Source organism: Abrus precatorius, unplaced genomic scaffold, assembly GCF_003935025.1.
Source record: "Abrus precatorius isolate BTA unplaced genomic scaffold, Abrus_2018 Scaffold11, whole genome shotgun sequence".
Taxonomy (NCBI): domain Eukaryota; kingdom Viridiplantae; phylum Streptophyta; class Magnoliopsida; order Fabales; family Fabaceae; genus Abrus; species Abrus precatorius.
The window spans coordinates 25,526,808-25,543,715 of record NW_020874303.1 but is presented as its reverse complement, the minus strand read 5'-3'; the positions used below and the strand labels follow the sequence as shown (position 1 = coordinate 25,543,715).

Here is a 16,908-nt window from a genome sequence, read left to right as displayed (position 1 = left end):
TATAAAATTACGTATATATTTTCAAATTTTTTTTTTACATAAATATCCTAATTTAAATTATATAAAAGTTGATTAAAACTGATTTCAAACATGAATACAGAAGTTAATTATAATTATTTTTTATAGTTCAATAAAAAAAGTCAATTATAATCAAATTTTATGTTAGAAAAGAATCGATTATAATCAAATTTTGTAATGCATTTTTAGATTTCGCATTTTGGTGTTACATATATTGTGCTTTAAGTTATATATATATTTTAAATTTTTTATCTAAATTAAAGAAAAATAATAATTTTAATTAAATTTGTTAATATTTTTGTATAATAATTTTATAAATTATTGATATCAATATAAAAATAATATTTTAAAAGACATAAAATTTAAATTATAAACTGTATAAAATTCAAATTCTAAAGTACATAAAAATAAAATTCTAAAGTACAGAAAATATGCAGCATATGTGAATATGGGCCACGTCTGTTGCGTCTGGGTCCAGCAAAGTGACTCTTATTGCACAACGACGATATACAATCTGTCGTACAAGTCTGCAATGTGTATGTTCCTCCTCCTACTGATTTTAGTCATGCATGTACTGGTCATCTGCTTCCTACTGTTGAACATTCGTTTGATACTCTTCCTCCTCCGATAAACCATTAAAGGAAGGAGATCGAATATGTGTTAGTGATGATCTATATAGATTATCTAGTGGTGGCATAGATCTGCTTGTACCGGTCAATTTTAGCCAAGTCATAACATCAGCATCTGACATGAAAGGTGGACTGAAAGATATATGTCGTGCAATATCACCCTGTTGCATAGGACTAGGAGAAAGAAAAGAATCTAACATAAATTGATGACTAGGACTTGCCATAAAATGCTAACTAGGGGTCATACATGGTTTGCTAGGGCCCGACATGAACTGGTGCTGAGAAAGACCAGCCATGTACTGTTGTTGGCTAGATCCTGACATGACGTGGTGGCTAGAGTATGTGGGTGTCGGGTAGTATACGTAGTGTGAGGCATGCTATATAGTTGGATTTGCATCAAGTTCTACATCGTGTGCTGAGAGGTTGGCTGATATATGCGCCTCATCATGGTACTGACATCTACTAGCATGTGTACATGCACACAAACAACGCATGAAAGAGCGTCTATCTGGAATGTCATCAGGGTGTGTTACGTTAGGTGCTGAGGGCATGTAGTGGTACACCATCAGGTAAGTTCCTAAGCTCTGCATCTTGTGGGGCTCTATCCAACGACAAAAATCTATTAGCGACTGACCACTGAAAGTACTTGACAGAGGAACGATCATCATTAGCTAGAGGATATGGAACTCGTTAGTCCCTACGTGCCTCTCATGTAGCATGTCATGTCACACGATAATCAAACAACCATATATCTAGATCACCCCTCCTATCTTTAGCATGCAACCAATCAATATTTATCGGGCTGATTGGTATGTGTTGTGTTCCACCAAATTGTCGAACTACGTGATCAACAGGGTGTCACTCAATCACAGTAAACTATATAAGAGCAATCACAAATTTTCAAACATTAGCCTCATCATACACGAAAGGAGGTGTAATATTTTTGACCTTATTGTTGCTGTAGGGCATCCACCTAAATTGAAATAATAAATAACAAATATTAGACAAAAAAATATAATTATTTAAAACAAAATTCAGTAACATACATGTTATTTGATCTTATCTCAGTAATGGCAATTGAATCAATGATCTTCCTATATCACAATAACTTATCTGTATCTGATCTTGTCGATGACCTATAATTTTTTCACCTGAAATAGGCATAATTAATTTTTACTTGCAAATTTAACATATATAAATAACAAAAAATAATATATTAATAAATATATGTACCTCAATGCTAGTAGAAAAGTAAGAGGATGATGGTGCCTAAGGGCTAATTGAGGTATTCTATACCATGCCCAAGACTGTAGAAGAGGCAAACAACTTACAATCTTGGTGACATTATATTTCACCGCATGACAAACCTCACGATAAAGGGATGCTAGAATATCAGAACCCTAATATAGTTTGAAATATCAGTAAAATTAGTTAAAAGAGATAGTCACTTCATATGAATCCTAAATCCTGATTTATCTAGATACAATACTCCACCAATATTACCATTATGTACGCTCTAATATAACGGATAATAGTCTGTCTATCAGCATTGTGAGGTAATGCTCCAAATGTATCTATGAACTACTGTAAATTTACGAAAAAAAAATTTATGTTACTTTCATCAGAAACTACTCCAAGTAAACTTTCACACAATGTCCATATATTCATATCATAAAATTTCTCTCACGCTCAAATACAACCACTCACAGGGACTCCATTTACACGTAAGCCAAACTGAAACACAACATCCTCCAAAGTGATTGTACATTCTCCATATGAAAGATGAAATGTGTGTGTTTCGGGTCTCCAACGTTCTACAAGTGTACTTATGAGTGTCTTATAATAATCAAATATTGAAACCATCTGTGCAACATGCCAAAAACTAATCTCCCTAAGAAATGGTTCCATTCTTGAATCTGGAGTGACCATCATATTATAACGCCTACTTTTTAAAATACAAGGTTCATGTATAATAATAAAATAATATATACAAAATTATTATAAATTATAAATTACTACAACACAAAACTAATTTATCATAATAATTAAAAATATATAATAGATTTTTAATTTACATTCCTTAGTATAATAATTATAATTATAACAAACAATTAAATTAAATTTACAATATAATAATTAACATTTACACATCTTTCTAAATAATAATTACATAATTAATAATACATTAAATTAAATATAAAAATAATTAATTATAATTTAATTAAATATATTTAAAAATTAATTTACCTGTGTGTTAAACTTGCTTGCAATATGATCAATAAAATTAAGCTGATATAGATCGTTATCCATTTTCATCCGTTTGTATCTGCTTTTCTTCTATCTCACTTTCTCTAGTTTCCATTCTCTATGGTTGTAAGAGGCTGAATGATATATATGAAGTAGTCGATTATACTGGCTCCCAGAATCACACTGAAGTCAATTTTAATGAATTTCTTTTACCATGCAAGTCGATTATAATCGACTTCTAAGAACCAGAAATCAATAAATGGAAGTCGACTTCTTTGGAGCATGAAAGTCAACTACAATCATCTTCTTCACAGCAAGAAAGTTGACTTTAATCGACTTCTGTTGGAATAACAATAGTGAAAATGGGAGTTGATTTCAATCGACTTCTAAAATAGAATTATGGTAAGTAAGTCGTTTTTAATCGACTTTAATGCATAAGATTTAAGACATTTATGTAAAAAAATTTTAAGGATATATGCGTAATTTTATTTTTAAAATGTTTTATTTATGTAAAAAAGTCCAAAATTTATATTCCGTTTCTTATATTTCTCTATCGTTTTAACTTACAAAGAATTTATAATTTGTTCATTTTATACATGTTAAAATACGGGAAAATACATTATCAATGACAAATATTTTCGTTAAGGACAAGGAAAGGGATTTGAAGCAAACAGATATACCATGATTTTAATATATTTAGAATATAATTTTTTTTTTATGATTTCAAACAATCGGACATTCTAATCTATGTATTTAAATATAACATAAAATTTATTCTATATTTATGATCATATGTCATGTTTAAAGCTATTCTTTGTGTTTCATAAAATGTTATTCTCGAAATGGGACACCACAAGGTTCAAACTCTCACCGTTAGTCTCATTGATATTGTTGCGTTAGTATTGTTGGCTTGTCATGTTCGTGACCCCATTCTCACCGTACAATAGAAATAGAATTCAAATTTTATATAACATTTTAAATAAAATGTATATTTTGAAATAGTTATTTCAAATTTTTTAATTGAAATTATAGTCAGCTGAATGTGCAATTTTTTTCATGAATGGAGGTAACTTAATGTTTAACAAAATTTATTGTGTGATTGATAAATATATCAAACAATAGGCAATACCTAGATGCATGCTTGCATGGCTTTAGGGTGAGTGAAGCTATTATGACATTTCATAAAAAAAACGAGTTTATTAATTTATTTTTAAAAAATTAATAAAAATACATCGACTATATATATATATATATATATATATATATATATATATATTATTTACTCATACATTATCATATAAATGACAATCCTTAATTTTTATAATTTAAAATTTATATATATATATATATATATATATAATTTTAAGAGATACACAATTTACATATATTAAGTATACTTGTTTACTTTGAGAAAATGATGTTTTATTTATGGTTTTTATTTTTAATAATAAAACTATTACCTTCTTTTTATTTATATATTGTAGTTTTTAAAAATTTTACAAAAGAAAATATGAAAACAACTGTTTATTGATTTCACTACTTCTGTATACTAATCTTAAAAAATAAAAATAATATAGTATTTATAACTACAACAATAATAATGAATAAAAATATTTTCCAATTTTCTTGCTCCTCGAAATGCTAATATAGTTTTAGTTAATTTCACGACAAGAGGCTATCGGAACATGCCACTTGTGCGGCCATGAAAGAATAGTCCATCATGCTCGGAAGCAACTGTGAAAGAAGCTGCCGGTGGGGGACGATATTCAAACTTGTGCATCGTTGATCGTTTCTCTGCAAATACGAGTACAAGGATGACAAGTGTTCACTAATGTTTTCGTATGGTCATCACTCTAAAATCCTCCACCCTACACCTCATCCTAGTACTTTGCAGCACTTTTTTTTATTTTTCTTTTTTGTTTCCATTATTTCTGTATCAAAACTTGTTACGTCACTTTTTTTAAAATTTTTCATAATCATAATACTTTATTTCCATGTCATTGCTAGCTGGAATTAATAGACATAATTAACGTTGAAATGAAATATGCCACAATTTTAGTAACTTTAACGATTTTTATTTTTTTTGCTTTGTGGCTTGTGGGGCCTTCTACTTTTGTGGCTTGCTTCACGGTATTTCAAAAGATCTGAACGTTTGTTCTTAGTCCATAGTCCTTGATGTGTTCTCTCTATAAAAAGGAAATGGTAACTATGTCATGCAAGCAATTAAGCATACACACAAGATAGGTAGGAGAGGTAAACAAGTGAGATTTGAGAACCCTTTTTGGGCAAAAGAAAAAAATGAGTCAGTACCACTCATCAACATTTGAGAAAGCTAAGCAATGTTCTTGCTTTGGAAGGAGATGCTCTGCCACTTTGAAAGAGTATAGAGGCAGGTTTTACATAATGAGAAAGTGCTTGGTCATGTTACTCTGCTGGCACAAATATGGATGACTCATTATTATTATTTTATATATATATATATATATATGGTGCTTTATGATCACAATTTTGAAGGTTGGAAAGTTTTATTCCCATCCCCCTTCTCATTCACGTGATGTATGCATGCTAGCTCGCAGCATTGTTTAGTAGTGTAGTTAGTGTAGAGTGTCATTCTCACATGTAGTGCTTACCCTACTATATCTTATGCATATATCCATCTCTCATGTCACATGGTTCCAAAATATCAACTTAAAGTCTACTGTTTATGGTTCAGTTGCCATAACTATATGTCTGATGCGGGATGTGTATGCAAGGAAGAATGGTCAACAAAACTTATAGTTGAGGTAGCAAGTATGTAACATTTCAGATTGAATAAAAAAATTAAATTATATATGAATCACTCACAGTTCAATAGTTTTAAGAATTTTGATTAAATATAATATTTAAGTCTATTTTTTTAAACTTCAGATTAATTGTTCTTGAATACTCCATCCGCAGCCGCACAAATTTAATATCATGAATGAGCAAAAATAATAGTTAGACGCACTCACTTTATGTATATTTTGGGTGAAAATTAATAACCGTGAAAACTATATACGCTCACCATTTTTTTTAACTTGGGTCTGCTATTTCTACAATTAAACTTCCACGCTAAAACTTCAAAGCTTCTGTATGGTAAAGGCTACCTTTCTAGCTATAAAAATCAATGGCAGTATTCTTGAGTGATATATTAAGTTTAATTGCGCACCTTTTTGCCATCTAGCACACAAATGCAACCATTTGTGGTTAAAAAAAGTTGCCTTCCAAAAAGAGACAATTGTTTAGCCAAACCTATGTAGTAAATTGATGTATCATTAATCATTTGGTTAGGTTAGGTTACTGCTTATGTTTATTTTATATTTTAACAAAATTAATTTTGATAGTTGAATATAATTAAAATTTAAAACGAGTGTTTAATTTAATTTTTGCAGCAAATTTTATATTAAAATATTTGTTTTGTAGATTACCACATTATTACGTGGACGCTACGTTTCCTAGTTTATAACTAATAAAATTGCTTTGCCAGTTTTGGTAAACTGGATCACTTGTGAGATATTAATCGCAGATTGGGACTGAATAGATTTCTACATTTAAAAATAATAATTAATTTAATTATTTGTATAATATTATACTATCAATTTAACTCAAACAATAGATGAATTTAATATAATTTTAATAGTTTTAAAGCATAAATTCATTTAAACAGATAACAAATAAATCTTTTCAAAATACATTAAATATAAATATAAACTAACTCATTTAAATATATTGAATATAATAAGTTCAAACAGATTTATTAAACCATACATTGTTTTAAAATCTGAATGTACATTCAAATTAACCATAAATTTAATTGTTCGTACGTTAATATATATTAAAATCCAGAAAAAAAAAAGAACTAAAGATGACTTGAAATTAATTTAGTAGAAAAATTCTTAAAAAGAAGTAAATAAGTTACCTAAGACTCTCACTATTTAAAACAATTAATCCAACAAATTTTTTTTTCAATTTGATTAAACAAATATAATTTTACCTAAGACTCTCACTATTTAAAAGTCATATGGAATCCTAACCAATCTAAGTAAATAAGTCGAATAGATCCATTTCTTTTAATACCTGTTTTTTTTGTTTATTTATTGGATTAAAATTTAATATCTTACTTAAAATAATTAAACTCTTTGCCACTTTACTTGAGCTAACAATTAGCTTTGATAAATTAATATAAGTAAAATATAAATCAATATATTGATTAAAGAGTATAACAGTGTACTTCTTCTGTAATTTTTAATGTAGTTCTTGAACACCTATGAACTACTCACTTGTAAACCATCCTTGTATTCTTATTTCCAGATAAGAACCGGAGGCATCTAAAGGTATCCATGTGAGAAAACCATACAGATGCATCAGTTGCATAAGATATGGAAACACTGAACCTACGAAGTGCCTAATGAGAGGTTCGGTATGATAGAAATAAGTAGCAGAAGGCAAAACCAAAAGGTTCTTTTTTACTGTTTGATACATAAATGCTGATTGAACAGAACCAACATCCCTCTCCCTCTGCCCCATAATCCATAAATGCCCCAATTAAAAGCTACAGATTTGTCTCCTCTAAGCTTTATCACGATTCCTGTACCTCCTTAAATTAATATTCCAACTTCCTCAGTTGATGAGTTGTTGAAAATTTAATGCAGCTTTTCAATGTTACCACTACCAGCCATGTTTCTTGCTCTCTCATATGGCTCTATACCTTCTTTAATTTACTTTAGTGTATCTCTCTTCACTATTTTGCCCATTAACACATCTACCCAATATATGTTGACCCCCCATCTCATGTTTCTTCTCCATTATTCATAGATCACTTTCACTTCCTTCCCCACTCTCTTGTACTCATTCAAATCAATGGTTATATATATGAATGGTTACATTCACACACCTAACATGAAGGGCCCTTTTATTTTTATTTTTTGTTATATTGATTAACAATTTCAAATTTTTTTCATGGATACTATGTTGGTTATGTATGTCTATGATTATCTTATTTACACCAGATGGGGTGCATAGCGATGAAGGAAAGAGTGGACCGGTTTAACGGGATATTGGTTCGGTTCAATGAGAAAGCAATGCTCAAAATGTTTTGAGCATTGCTTTTCGATTGAGCCGTGCCAATATCACGTGCCACTGCTCCTAAAACCCCTCGAAGAAGCTTTGTCAAAGGTTTTGAGGTATAGAGTTCTTTTGTTTTCTTTTTTATTTATAAGAAGCTTTGTAGGTTGTCCTTTTCTTTTTACACTTGTTTTCTTTACGTCGCATTTTTCTCTTTCTGCATGTATTAGAAACGAAATAGTATGTTCCATTTTTCATTCAATTATGTATTTTGAGTTATGATGAATCAGGGTCCTACAAAGAATCTGAAGGGATAGAAATAAAGGGTATGGAAGATTGATCATTGGAACATGTATACATGTATTATGCATGTTCTGTATCATGCATCCATGCTTTCCATAGCTATTGAAGTTTGATGTAGACTGTGTAATAATAGAACACGCCTTATGCAGTTATTTAAGCATTGTTTCTCTCTTCCTCACTCTTCTTTCATTTTCTTTTTTCTTTTTCTTCTTATGATGAATTAATTCCCCTCTGTTTCTTTGAATACTCAGGTTTGATTTTACGTACCAAAAATTTGGTTCTTGCTTTCTTAAAGTATGATACGAACTTATTAATTAACATAAAACAAATTGAAGTAAGGATACTTCAAAATTATAATCAAGTTTGAATGTCGGTAGCAAACGGCTAAAAAAACTCAACCGTTTTCAAGGATATGGGGTTATTTTCGTACTCTCCTTTTTTTAAAGTACCTTCTGAGTTGAAAAGCAGAAAAAAAAAAACTCATTTACCGCAATAAATATTTTAGAGTATTAAAATTTCATATTTAACCAGAAAAGTGTTAATATATTATTTATTTATTTAAATATTTTATTTAATAAATACTTTAAATATTTAAAATTAATTCAGAAACATTAATAACAACAATGATAGCATTTCTCTTTTATATTTTCTCTGTGTTTGTTTTATTATACAAAAAATTAGGCAAATTAAATATAATTTACCATATATAAAATTCATATATAATGTAAACCGAATATAATGGAGGCTGGCTTTAAAGTTTTATTTTTATTTTTTTTTGGGTCGTGAGTTGGCTTTAAGTTTTAAAATCCCATATTAGCTAAAGAAGGCCCTCTCAAGAATGAAGCCCAAACTTACTGCAAGATTTTTTATTTTTTATTTAAAAAAAGTACTACTAATTTTAACAATAGGTGCATGAGAAAGTGTCTTGATAACATTCTTCTTGTACTTATTCTAGTGTTAATTTGGGAAACTGCTTTTCCTGTTAGTCTGGAGGAACAGAACACAAAAATTGGGATAAGATCTGTATTGTATTTTTTTCTTGATTTTAGTTTCAAATGAATGAGGAACAACTATTCAAAACAAATTGTTAGTTAGGTGTGGAAGTAATAATTGAAAGAAAACTTTATGGTCACTTCAATATTTTACCTTCATTTTGACCAATTGCCAAACACTTTGTGCCTAATGAAAGAACAACTATTATATGTCATTAACTTCACCTGAAATTACTTCATTTGGCAGTTGACTTCACTGAGTTTCCTCAGTCTGCAGAGCTGAAGCAACTTAAATGTTAGCCAAATAAATTGTTACCATTTGCCTCGTCTCTTTTTTTCTTTCTCGCAAACACCATCCTTATAAATTGTAGATGAGTAGTACCCATCTCTACCCAACTTCATTTTGTTTTTTCAAAACACTTAAGTGAATCTTTTCATAATTATATGCATCATTACTTTACTTGTTCTTTAATTTCAGTCAACAAATTTATCCCTCAAATATTAAAAACCATCACAATATTAATATTTTAAATATTTTGTCACCAAATTAATATTCTAAGAACTAAAGTGTTATTAAATTTGTTCCTCCAAAATTTAAAAATCACCACATTAACCTATCTGGAGAACTGAAGTGGTGAAATAAATCATTTTTAAAGATCTAATATAGGAACAAATCAATTTTAAAAAAATGTAAAACGTTACTGTAGTATTTATTATGGAGGATTAAAATAATGATAAAAATAATTTTTAAAAGGCTAATTTAATGATCAAATATTTTTTAAAAAAAATAATATAGTGACTCATTATTTTAAAGAATCGATTTTAAAAAAATCTTATATTTTCTTCAACAAATCTAGTGGTGTCCCTTCTGGCTAGTCTGGGTCATTTTAGTTGGGCCTGTGCATGTTTTTTGTAAAGCATGTGCTAATTTTCCCCTTCTAATCTTCTTTCTGAAACATTGCTTAAGAGTTAGTGGGACAAAAAGCTCAAGTTGTTGAGGAATCTTGTAGCAGCATTATTTAGTAGTAGTAATTAATATTAAGTTCTGCACATGTGTTCTACTTCTCACTGCAGCGAAGCAGTACCATAACAATCAATGCAAACAGCAATTTACTCACTTCTATATTTATTTTCCCTTTACCTTATTCCTACATGTTTCCGAGAAGGAAAATGATAGTTGCAACTTCAACATTTCTTGTACTCCTTCCAGCCATTGTATTTTCTTTTTTCTTTTTCTTTTTCCTGATCTACGCTGGTTTTAATTTGATTAATTAATACTCCACCATTATTTCCTAGAGTTCTTATATTTTTACACACAATAAATAACTGAGAAATGGAAAGAAAAATAATAACAACTCAGTCTTATTTCATTTACGATCACGTATCATCATTGACTTTGATAAAAAATTAAAATTTTAAAATTATTATTAATTAAAATTTTTTAAAGGGAAATAAAAATAATTATAAAAAATAAGTATAAAAAATATAACTATTATAGTTCTTGTACCATGGCTAGGGTAGTTGATCGAGTAGATAGCTAATCCCTAAACTTACAATTTGCGCACTTTGGACTTTTCTAAATTGTTGACTAAAAACAAAAATTAAATTAAATTCGGTCCAATTTAGGTACCTAACTCCATCTCATATTATTTTATTGGTTTTAAATCATTAGTTTGCAATTTTTCAACACCATAAGAATCTCAAAAAGTCTTAAGTGACTTATAAAACATGCACCACCGCAGAAAATGGTACGGTCAATTTAGGAAACGCTGACTTCCCCCATGAGAATTTAAAGACTTTAACTGGCAATGGACAAATTGAAGCTTGGAACATTTTTAGCTTTTCCCTTTTTACATTGGTTTGGGAATAGGGATCAATTAATTTATTAATTTTGGGTAGCTGCATATTGCTCCAGTAGAATTGGTATTTGACAAAAATTAACAATTGGCTTCTGATGTTAGATCACTGCATTTGGAGTTCATTAGATATTTAATTAATAGAACAATTAAAAAATGTGTTCAGTGACCTACAATTTGTAGGCTGAAGCTATCATGAATTATTTTCTCTTATGGAATTACATTACATAATCTATACCGTGCCATATGAAGAAATGACTTAAGAGTAATATAGGCTTTGCCAAACAGAAAACTAAGATTTAAATGAAAGGAAAGGCAATAACATCTAACCAAATCTACATCTATATTTATTAGAAGCTTGATAGGCAGGGAACTATTAACATATAGATTGGGCCTTCAAGCATAAAAGAATGTGTGGGAAGGACTATCCCATGCTTCCAATTCTGGGAGCCACCATGGTCAATCTCCTTCATTAGAAGGAAGAAGGGCCAGCAGGACAAGTCCTTTTTTCTTTTTTCTTCTTCTTCCTTTCTCTTTCCTTGCTCATGTAAAATTAAACTTATCTATACTTCTCAAAATTATGGAAAAAAAGAAAAAGAAAAACTTGAAGCCTAATTTCATCGATGTGGTTATTTCCTCCTGAGTTAGGAAGAAGTCCAAGCTGCCACTTAGAAAGAGGCATTCCACAAAGCTTTCTCACCTTCTCCACATCTCTTGTGTACCTCTTTGATCCTCTCAGCAGATCTACAAATTCCACTGCATGTCCAGTCAAATGAAGCAACACAAACATTGCCTGCTTGTGCTTTCCATTCACAATCTGCAAGAGTGACCAATTCAAGAATTTGAAATTGTTTACCATTGATAATAACAATAATACCCAAATAAATAATTGATTTATAACATAAATGGTTCACATATATATGTGAATATCATCTATAAATACAGGTAATATCTTCACCTGGTGGTGTACCACAACATAGTCTCCTATCATCTATGTGGTCCACATCAAGTCCGATAAACCAAGACCCTAGTGAGACATCTTCATTAGCATACTTGTGAAGAACGTGCCTGAGACAAACTCATACCATAAGCCATCATAGGGAACACAATATTAGCATCATCAAATAGTCCATAAGTGAGATGAAGAAGTACTCACTGGTTTGTTGAAATATATGTGGCTAGATCTTTGGAAATGGCATACAACTGTCCCGTGGCATGACGAAAGTACTTGTTTCCAGCCTCTCCAAATTTCCAGTATTCTGGTTCATGGTACCTTACCCCTCTGCAAGAAAGTGAACAAGTAAGAAGCTAGAAGTGTAAATGTTACAAATTTAGAACCCTTCCATTGAACAGAACAAGGATGAAAGAAATGATTCTCACTTTTGAGACAGAACAGGCCCAGATTTCATACACCCAATGTATACACGTCGTTTTGATCGGTGTCTAACTAGAGTTTGTCCCAGTGTAGCTGGAAATAGATTGAATAGGATATGAAGACTAATATTACAACAAAAATGACACTATGCATAATCAGCATGGAAATTGGAAACTCATAAACCCATCTCTGGCATTAGGTAAAGATCTAAGATGTCTGTGAATGAGGATTTATATAGTTAGCATGTAGATTATTAGAGATTGAGATATTTGGATACCTATATTTACATGAACATCGTCATCAACTTTGATATAGAAGTCAGCAACCCACAAGTTAACAGCAGTGGCAAAGTAGGTCTTTGTCTTTGCCGACAATTCAAGGTACCCTTCAACATGATCCTGCAGAATCAAAGCATTAAGATTGAAAACATGTTGCATATTTTTCCCTTTTAAATTAATGTGATCATGTTATCTAGTTAAGTAATTATTCAAGTCGTGACAAAATGAGAGAAGAAAGTATTACCAGTCTCAGGAAATCTCCGTGCTTCTTATCTTCTGCTTCAATAGCTCTGTCTAGAATACCCCCAGATGTGGCACTGAGGAGAGGAGGGAAAAACACAAAAAAGTTCAATCTACTATTCACCTGATATAAATATCCGCAGCAAATAGTGTACTATGCTTATTGGATTCATAAAGACAATTAAATGATCTAATGTAAGCATTGCCAACTGAGATTAAAATCAACAATTTTTCTAAGATGTATGATTAAGCACATAATTAGAAATTAATCAATAGTATAATTTTATTAAAAAATATAATATTTAATATTATCGGGTAACTTTTAATGCATTGAATGTTGTTTACTACATATATTTTTTTATTATATGCCCTTGAATACCCGGTAGAAAATTAAAATCAAAACAAAATAGTGTGGGCACGGCAACCATGCAATAAAATAGTAGCAAAATATTAGATAGCTTACCTATGACCAATTACAAAGCGGATAATGATGCCCTTCTCTTCCTCTAGCTTCTTTCTTTTCTCCCCTATTTTCCAAGTTACCACAAGAACCATCGTCATAAACCCCCACCAATATAAAAAAATCATAACCAAAAATAACTAGGAAGCAAGGATCAAATTATGAACCTTGTGGCATCCATGTCTCACGAACTGAGTCTCTTCTTTTTCTGCTGCTGAAAGCAGTATTAATTCCTACAACCATTAGGTACCTTCTCCTACCAGACGATTCATTCATCTTGATATCTTCAGGCACAGGAGCCCCACTTCTTATAGACTCTTGAGCTGCCTTTGCAGCAGCCAATTCCATCTCCAAGTTTGAAATGGTCTTGTCCAAGGTTCTACATTCAAAACAATTACACATATTTAGCATTAAAAACAACTAAAATTTTAAAATAAAACAACAATAGCACAATGGTATATAAATATGTCTATAACTTACTGTATAGCATTTTGTGACTTGAAAACTTCCCTATAGATGCCCTTAGTGTCACGCTTCACTTCCTTCTCTTGCAACTAAAGGAGATCAGAACACAAATATAAGAATTTCATCATGTGACATGATTATGAAATATCGAATTCCAAGTATACTGTTTTTCATAACAACCACGTGATTATTAAGATTAATCAACCACGGAAAAAATGTGACAGTGCTTACAATTCTCGAATTACAACCCTCTGAAACTACATTCAATTTTTCAGCTTCCATGGCTGTTGTCCGTGCTAGTCCTTTAGGTTCAGGCATAATCCACATTCTGTTACAAATTTAAAATTCTCATAAGTAAAACAACACTATAACTGTGTCACAAGTTACCATGTCAATCAAGTACCACAGTAGGTACACAAACATGCTACATGATACCCAAATCAGAATCTGAGAATAATTAAATATGTCAAGTTGTTAGAGAAACTATGAACGTTGAATTATATTTCTTTAGTTACAACGCTTTCATTGTGCCATCCTGTGTTTGGTATGATAAGCGAGGACAAAAATATATGCAAATAAAAAAATTGAGGACCCCCAAATACGTTGGACCATCACTATTTATTAACAATGCAGATCCCAAAATAAAAGAACCATATTTCAACGTTTCAACAACTAGTAAATATAAAAGTAAGTGCTTCAGTTGCAACTACCATAGGATAGACTAAGAGTGCCAATCAATTATTACATGTCAGAGCTCTTCTTCACCATTGATTAGTTAGAATGGTACTATAAGGTATGATAAGCGCAGTAACTAAGATAAAACAGTATTTATTTTTTTAACCTTTAAAAACATTCAAATAAACTTGCTGATGGATTTGTAAACATCAACGATGAAAATTGAACCAGGAATTAATTGTTCACAAAATCGACTTGACATTAGAAGTCAACTTAAAACGAAAATTGAAATGGTTAGGATCATTCAAGCTTATCCAATTCAGATCCATTCCACTTCTTCTTTGAGTTTTGATGAACATAAGATTGGAACATGTTCACAATGAATTAAGAACTTGAAAACTAGCTGAATTTGTACGTGTATTATAAAGATCTGAAACATGAAATATAATAAGAATGGTATAAACAGAATCTAGAAAGCTCTGAAGCAACTATCAATCAGAAATAGGAGAACAATAGGGGACAGGGGAAAAACAGAGAACTCGTGTTCATGTACCTGTTGGTGAAAACCATCCCAGCACAGAAGCTTCCGATACACAGGAAAATCACCCATTTCTGTGACATGACGCTTCTAGGAAGCAACTCTCCCCTGCTTTTCCAAGTCATTGTTTTATGTATTTTTCAAACCAATCTTCCAAGTTGGCACTCTCAGCAAGTAAAAACCATGAAAATAAAATATGAACCAAATTGAAGAAACTGAGGAACAGAGTGAAGGGTCAAAAAAAGAAGCAAATATGAAATCGGGGTCCTTTGAAAAGAAGAAGATTTGGGGTAGGTGGATGAACAGAGAGGTGTAGACAGAGAAAGAATCAGAACAGAGTGGTACTCTGTTTTTCTTTTTTTCTTCTTTCAGTTCTAGTCTGTTCCTTTCTTTATCCTCTGCCACGCTATGCTTTGCTTTGTGCTCTCTCTCTCTCTCTCTCTCTGGTATGTATTTGTGTCTTTGCAGGTAAGGGAAGTTGAACAATACAAGTGAGAAGACTTCCTAACCGCCCAGTTTTATAATACCATATTACCAAACCGTCCCTGTCGGGACCATCCTTAATTTAATGATACTTCAGTAACTGTTTCTTCCCATGACATCAATGCCCTCCATCCCAATCTCTATCTCTCTTCTTCACACCCCATTAATGAACCATCTTCCTTTCACAAATATGCCTCCTCTCATGTTCTCAAATCAAAGACCAAATTTCAATCAACACACCTTATAGTATTGCTTTCTGATTAAAAACATATTTTTTTTATTAATATAATTATGTTAAGACTTTTCTATGATGTGATATTACCATATTCTTCATTATCTTTTGAAAAACCAAACATATTCTAGATCTTTAAATGATAAGAAGTGGATACAAATAAAAATTTAGTCCATATTTGATTTAATTTAGTCTAAAGTGATAATATTTTTACCAATTTTTTTGTAAAGTGTATTTTAAAAGTAAATAATTATTTTTCTCAAAAAATAAAACCTAAACACATACACTTATTCCCTACTCCAGTGCAGAATATGTGCCTTGGAAACCATCCCTTTTACACGCGTTGATGTTCTTCCATGCAATTGATCTTATGCTGAATCCAGTGGACACAATTGCTACTACAACTTGATGTGTGCCCAATTACAACTTCTATGTTAAGTATAATTTAGCAGAAAGAAACCAGTGAGCTTTCTATTTGCACTTAGCGTTAATCACTTATATATTGTGAATTATTTTAATGTCGGAATATATTGCACCAAGTTTTCAAGAAAGTAACCATGCAAACACTTAAAAAGGTTTTGTGATTTTTATTTTATTTTTTCGTTTTGCTTTGAGCACATAATGTGGGCTTGGTATCCTTGACAAAGACATATGCATATTATCCATGATTTTTTTTTTCATTTTTTGAATATTTAGGATAAAAAGTTGATATGCTTAAAGAATAAAGAGCCGAAGAGATGATGGACAGTGACCCAGCCAGAAAGGTTCCCCAAGTTGCATGAGCATGAATCTGGTTTCTTTAAAAGTTTAAAAAAATTATACTTTTCAATTATATTTAAAGATTTAAAATTAATTTTACTCAATTTTAAAATAAATGAACACTTATTAACTTGGGCACATTTTTTCAGTACTGAAATAAATTGAGGTAACAAAAAATTATATACAATGTATTAAAAACGAGAGGGTTATACAAAACACATTAGTGCTTGGTAATAAAATAAAATAATTGGGATTACAAAGTGAGTCTACGCGCAC

General features: G+C 30.8%; 1 protein-coding gene across 2 annotated transcripts; it reads right to left on the bottom strand.

Annotated features, from left to right (window-relative positions):
- Window positions 1–11,232: 11,232 nt before the first annotated feature.
- On the bottom strand, window positions 11,233–15,645 carry LOC113854102 (probable beta-1,3-galactosyltransferase 2). 2 transcript variants are annotated; one of them, XM_027484957.1, is made up of 11 exons: window positions 15,174–15,645; window positions 14,177–14,273; window positions 13,961–14,034; window positions 13,648–13,859; window positions 13,484–13,547; window positions 13,025–13,097; window positions 12,780–12,900; window positions 12,508–12,595; window positions 12,284–12,409; window positions 12,086–12,195; window positions 11,233–11,944 (listed from the first exon to the last, which is right to left on the bottom strand). In XM_027484957.1, the coding sequence occupies exons 1-11, from the start codon at window positions 15,281–15,283 to the stop codon at window positions 11,796–11,798; spliced, it is 1,224 nt and encodes a 407-aa protein (XP_027340758.1). In that variant the 5' UTR covers window positions 15,284–15,645; the 3' UTR covers window positions 11,233–11,795. The 2 variants fall into 2 exon arrangements, with proteins under 2 accessions (XP_027340758.1, XP_027340759.1); XM_027484958.1 differs by having other exon boundaries at window positions 11,402–11,944; window positions 13,961–14,025; window positions 15,174–15,589.
- Between the last annotated feature and the right edge of the window lie 1,263 nt (window positions 15,646–16,908).

What these genes read in the sequence shown, in the direction of transcription:
- LOC113854102 (XM_027484957.1), bottom strand. Translation starts at nt 15,283, where the DNA reads ATGACTTGGAAAAGCAGGGGAGAGTTGCTTCCTAGAAGCGTCATGTCA. An exon ending in TGAGACATGGATGCCACAAG is followed by an intron (nt 13,548 to 13,647) that starts GTTCATAATTTG and finishes CTTGGAAAATAG; the next exon opens with GGGAGAAAAGAAAGAAGCTA. An exon ending in ACATATATTTCAACAAACCA is followed by an intron (nt 12,196 to 12,283) that starts GTGAGTACTTCT and finishes AGTTTGTCTCAG; the next exon opens with GCACGTTCTTCACAAGTATG.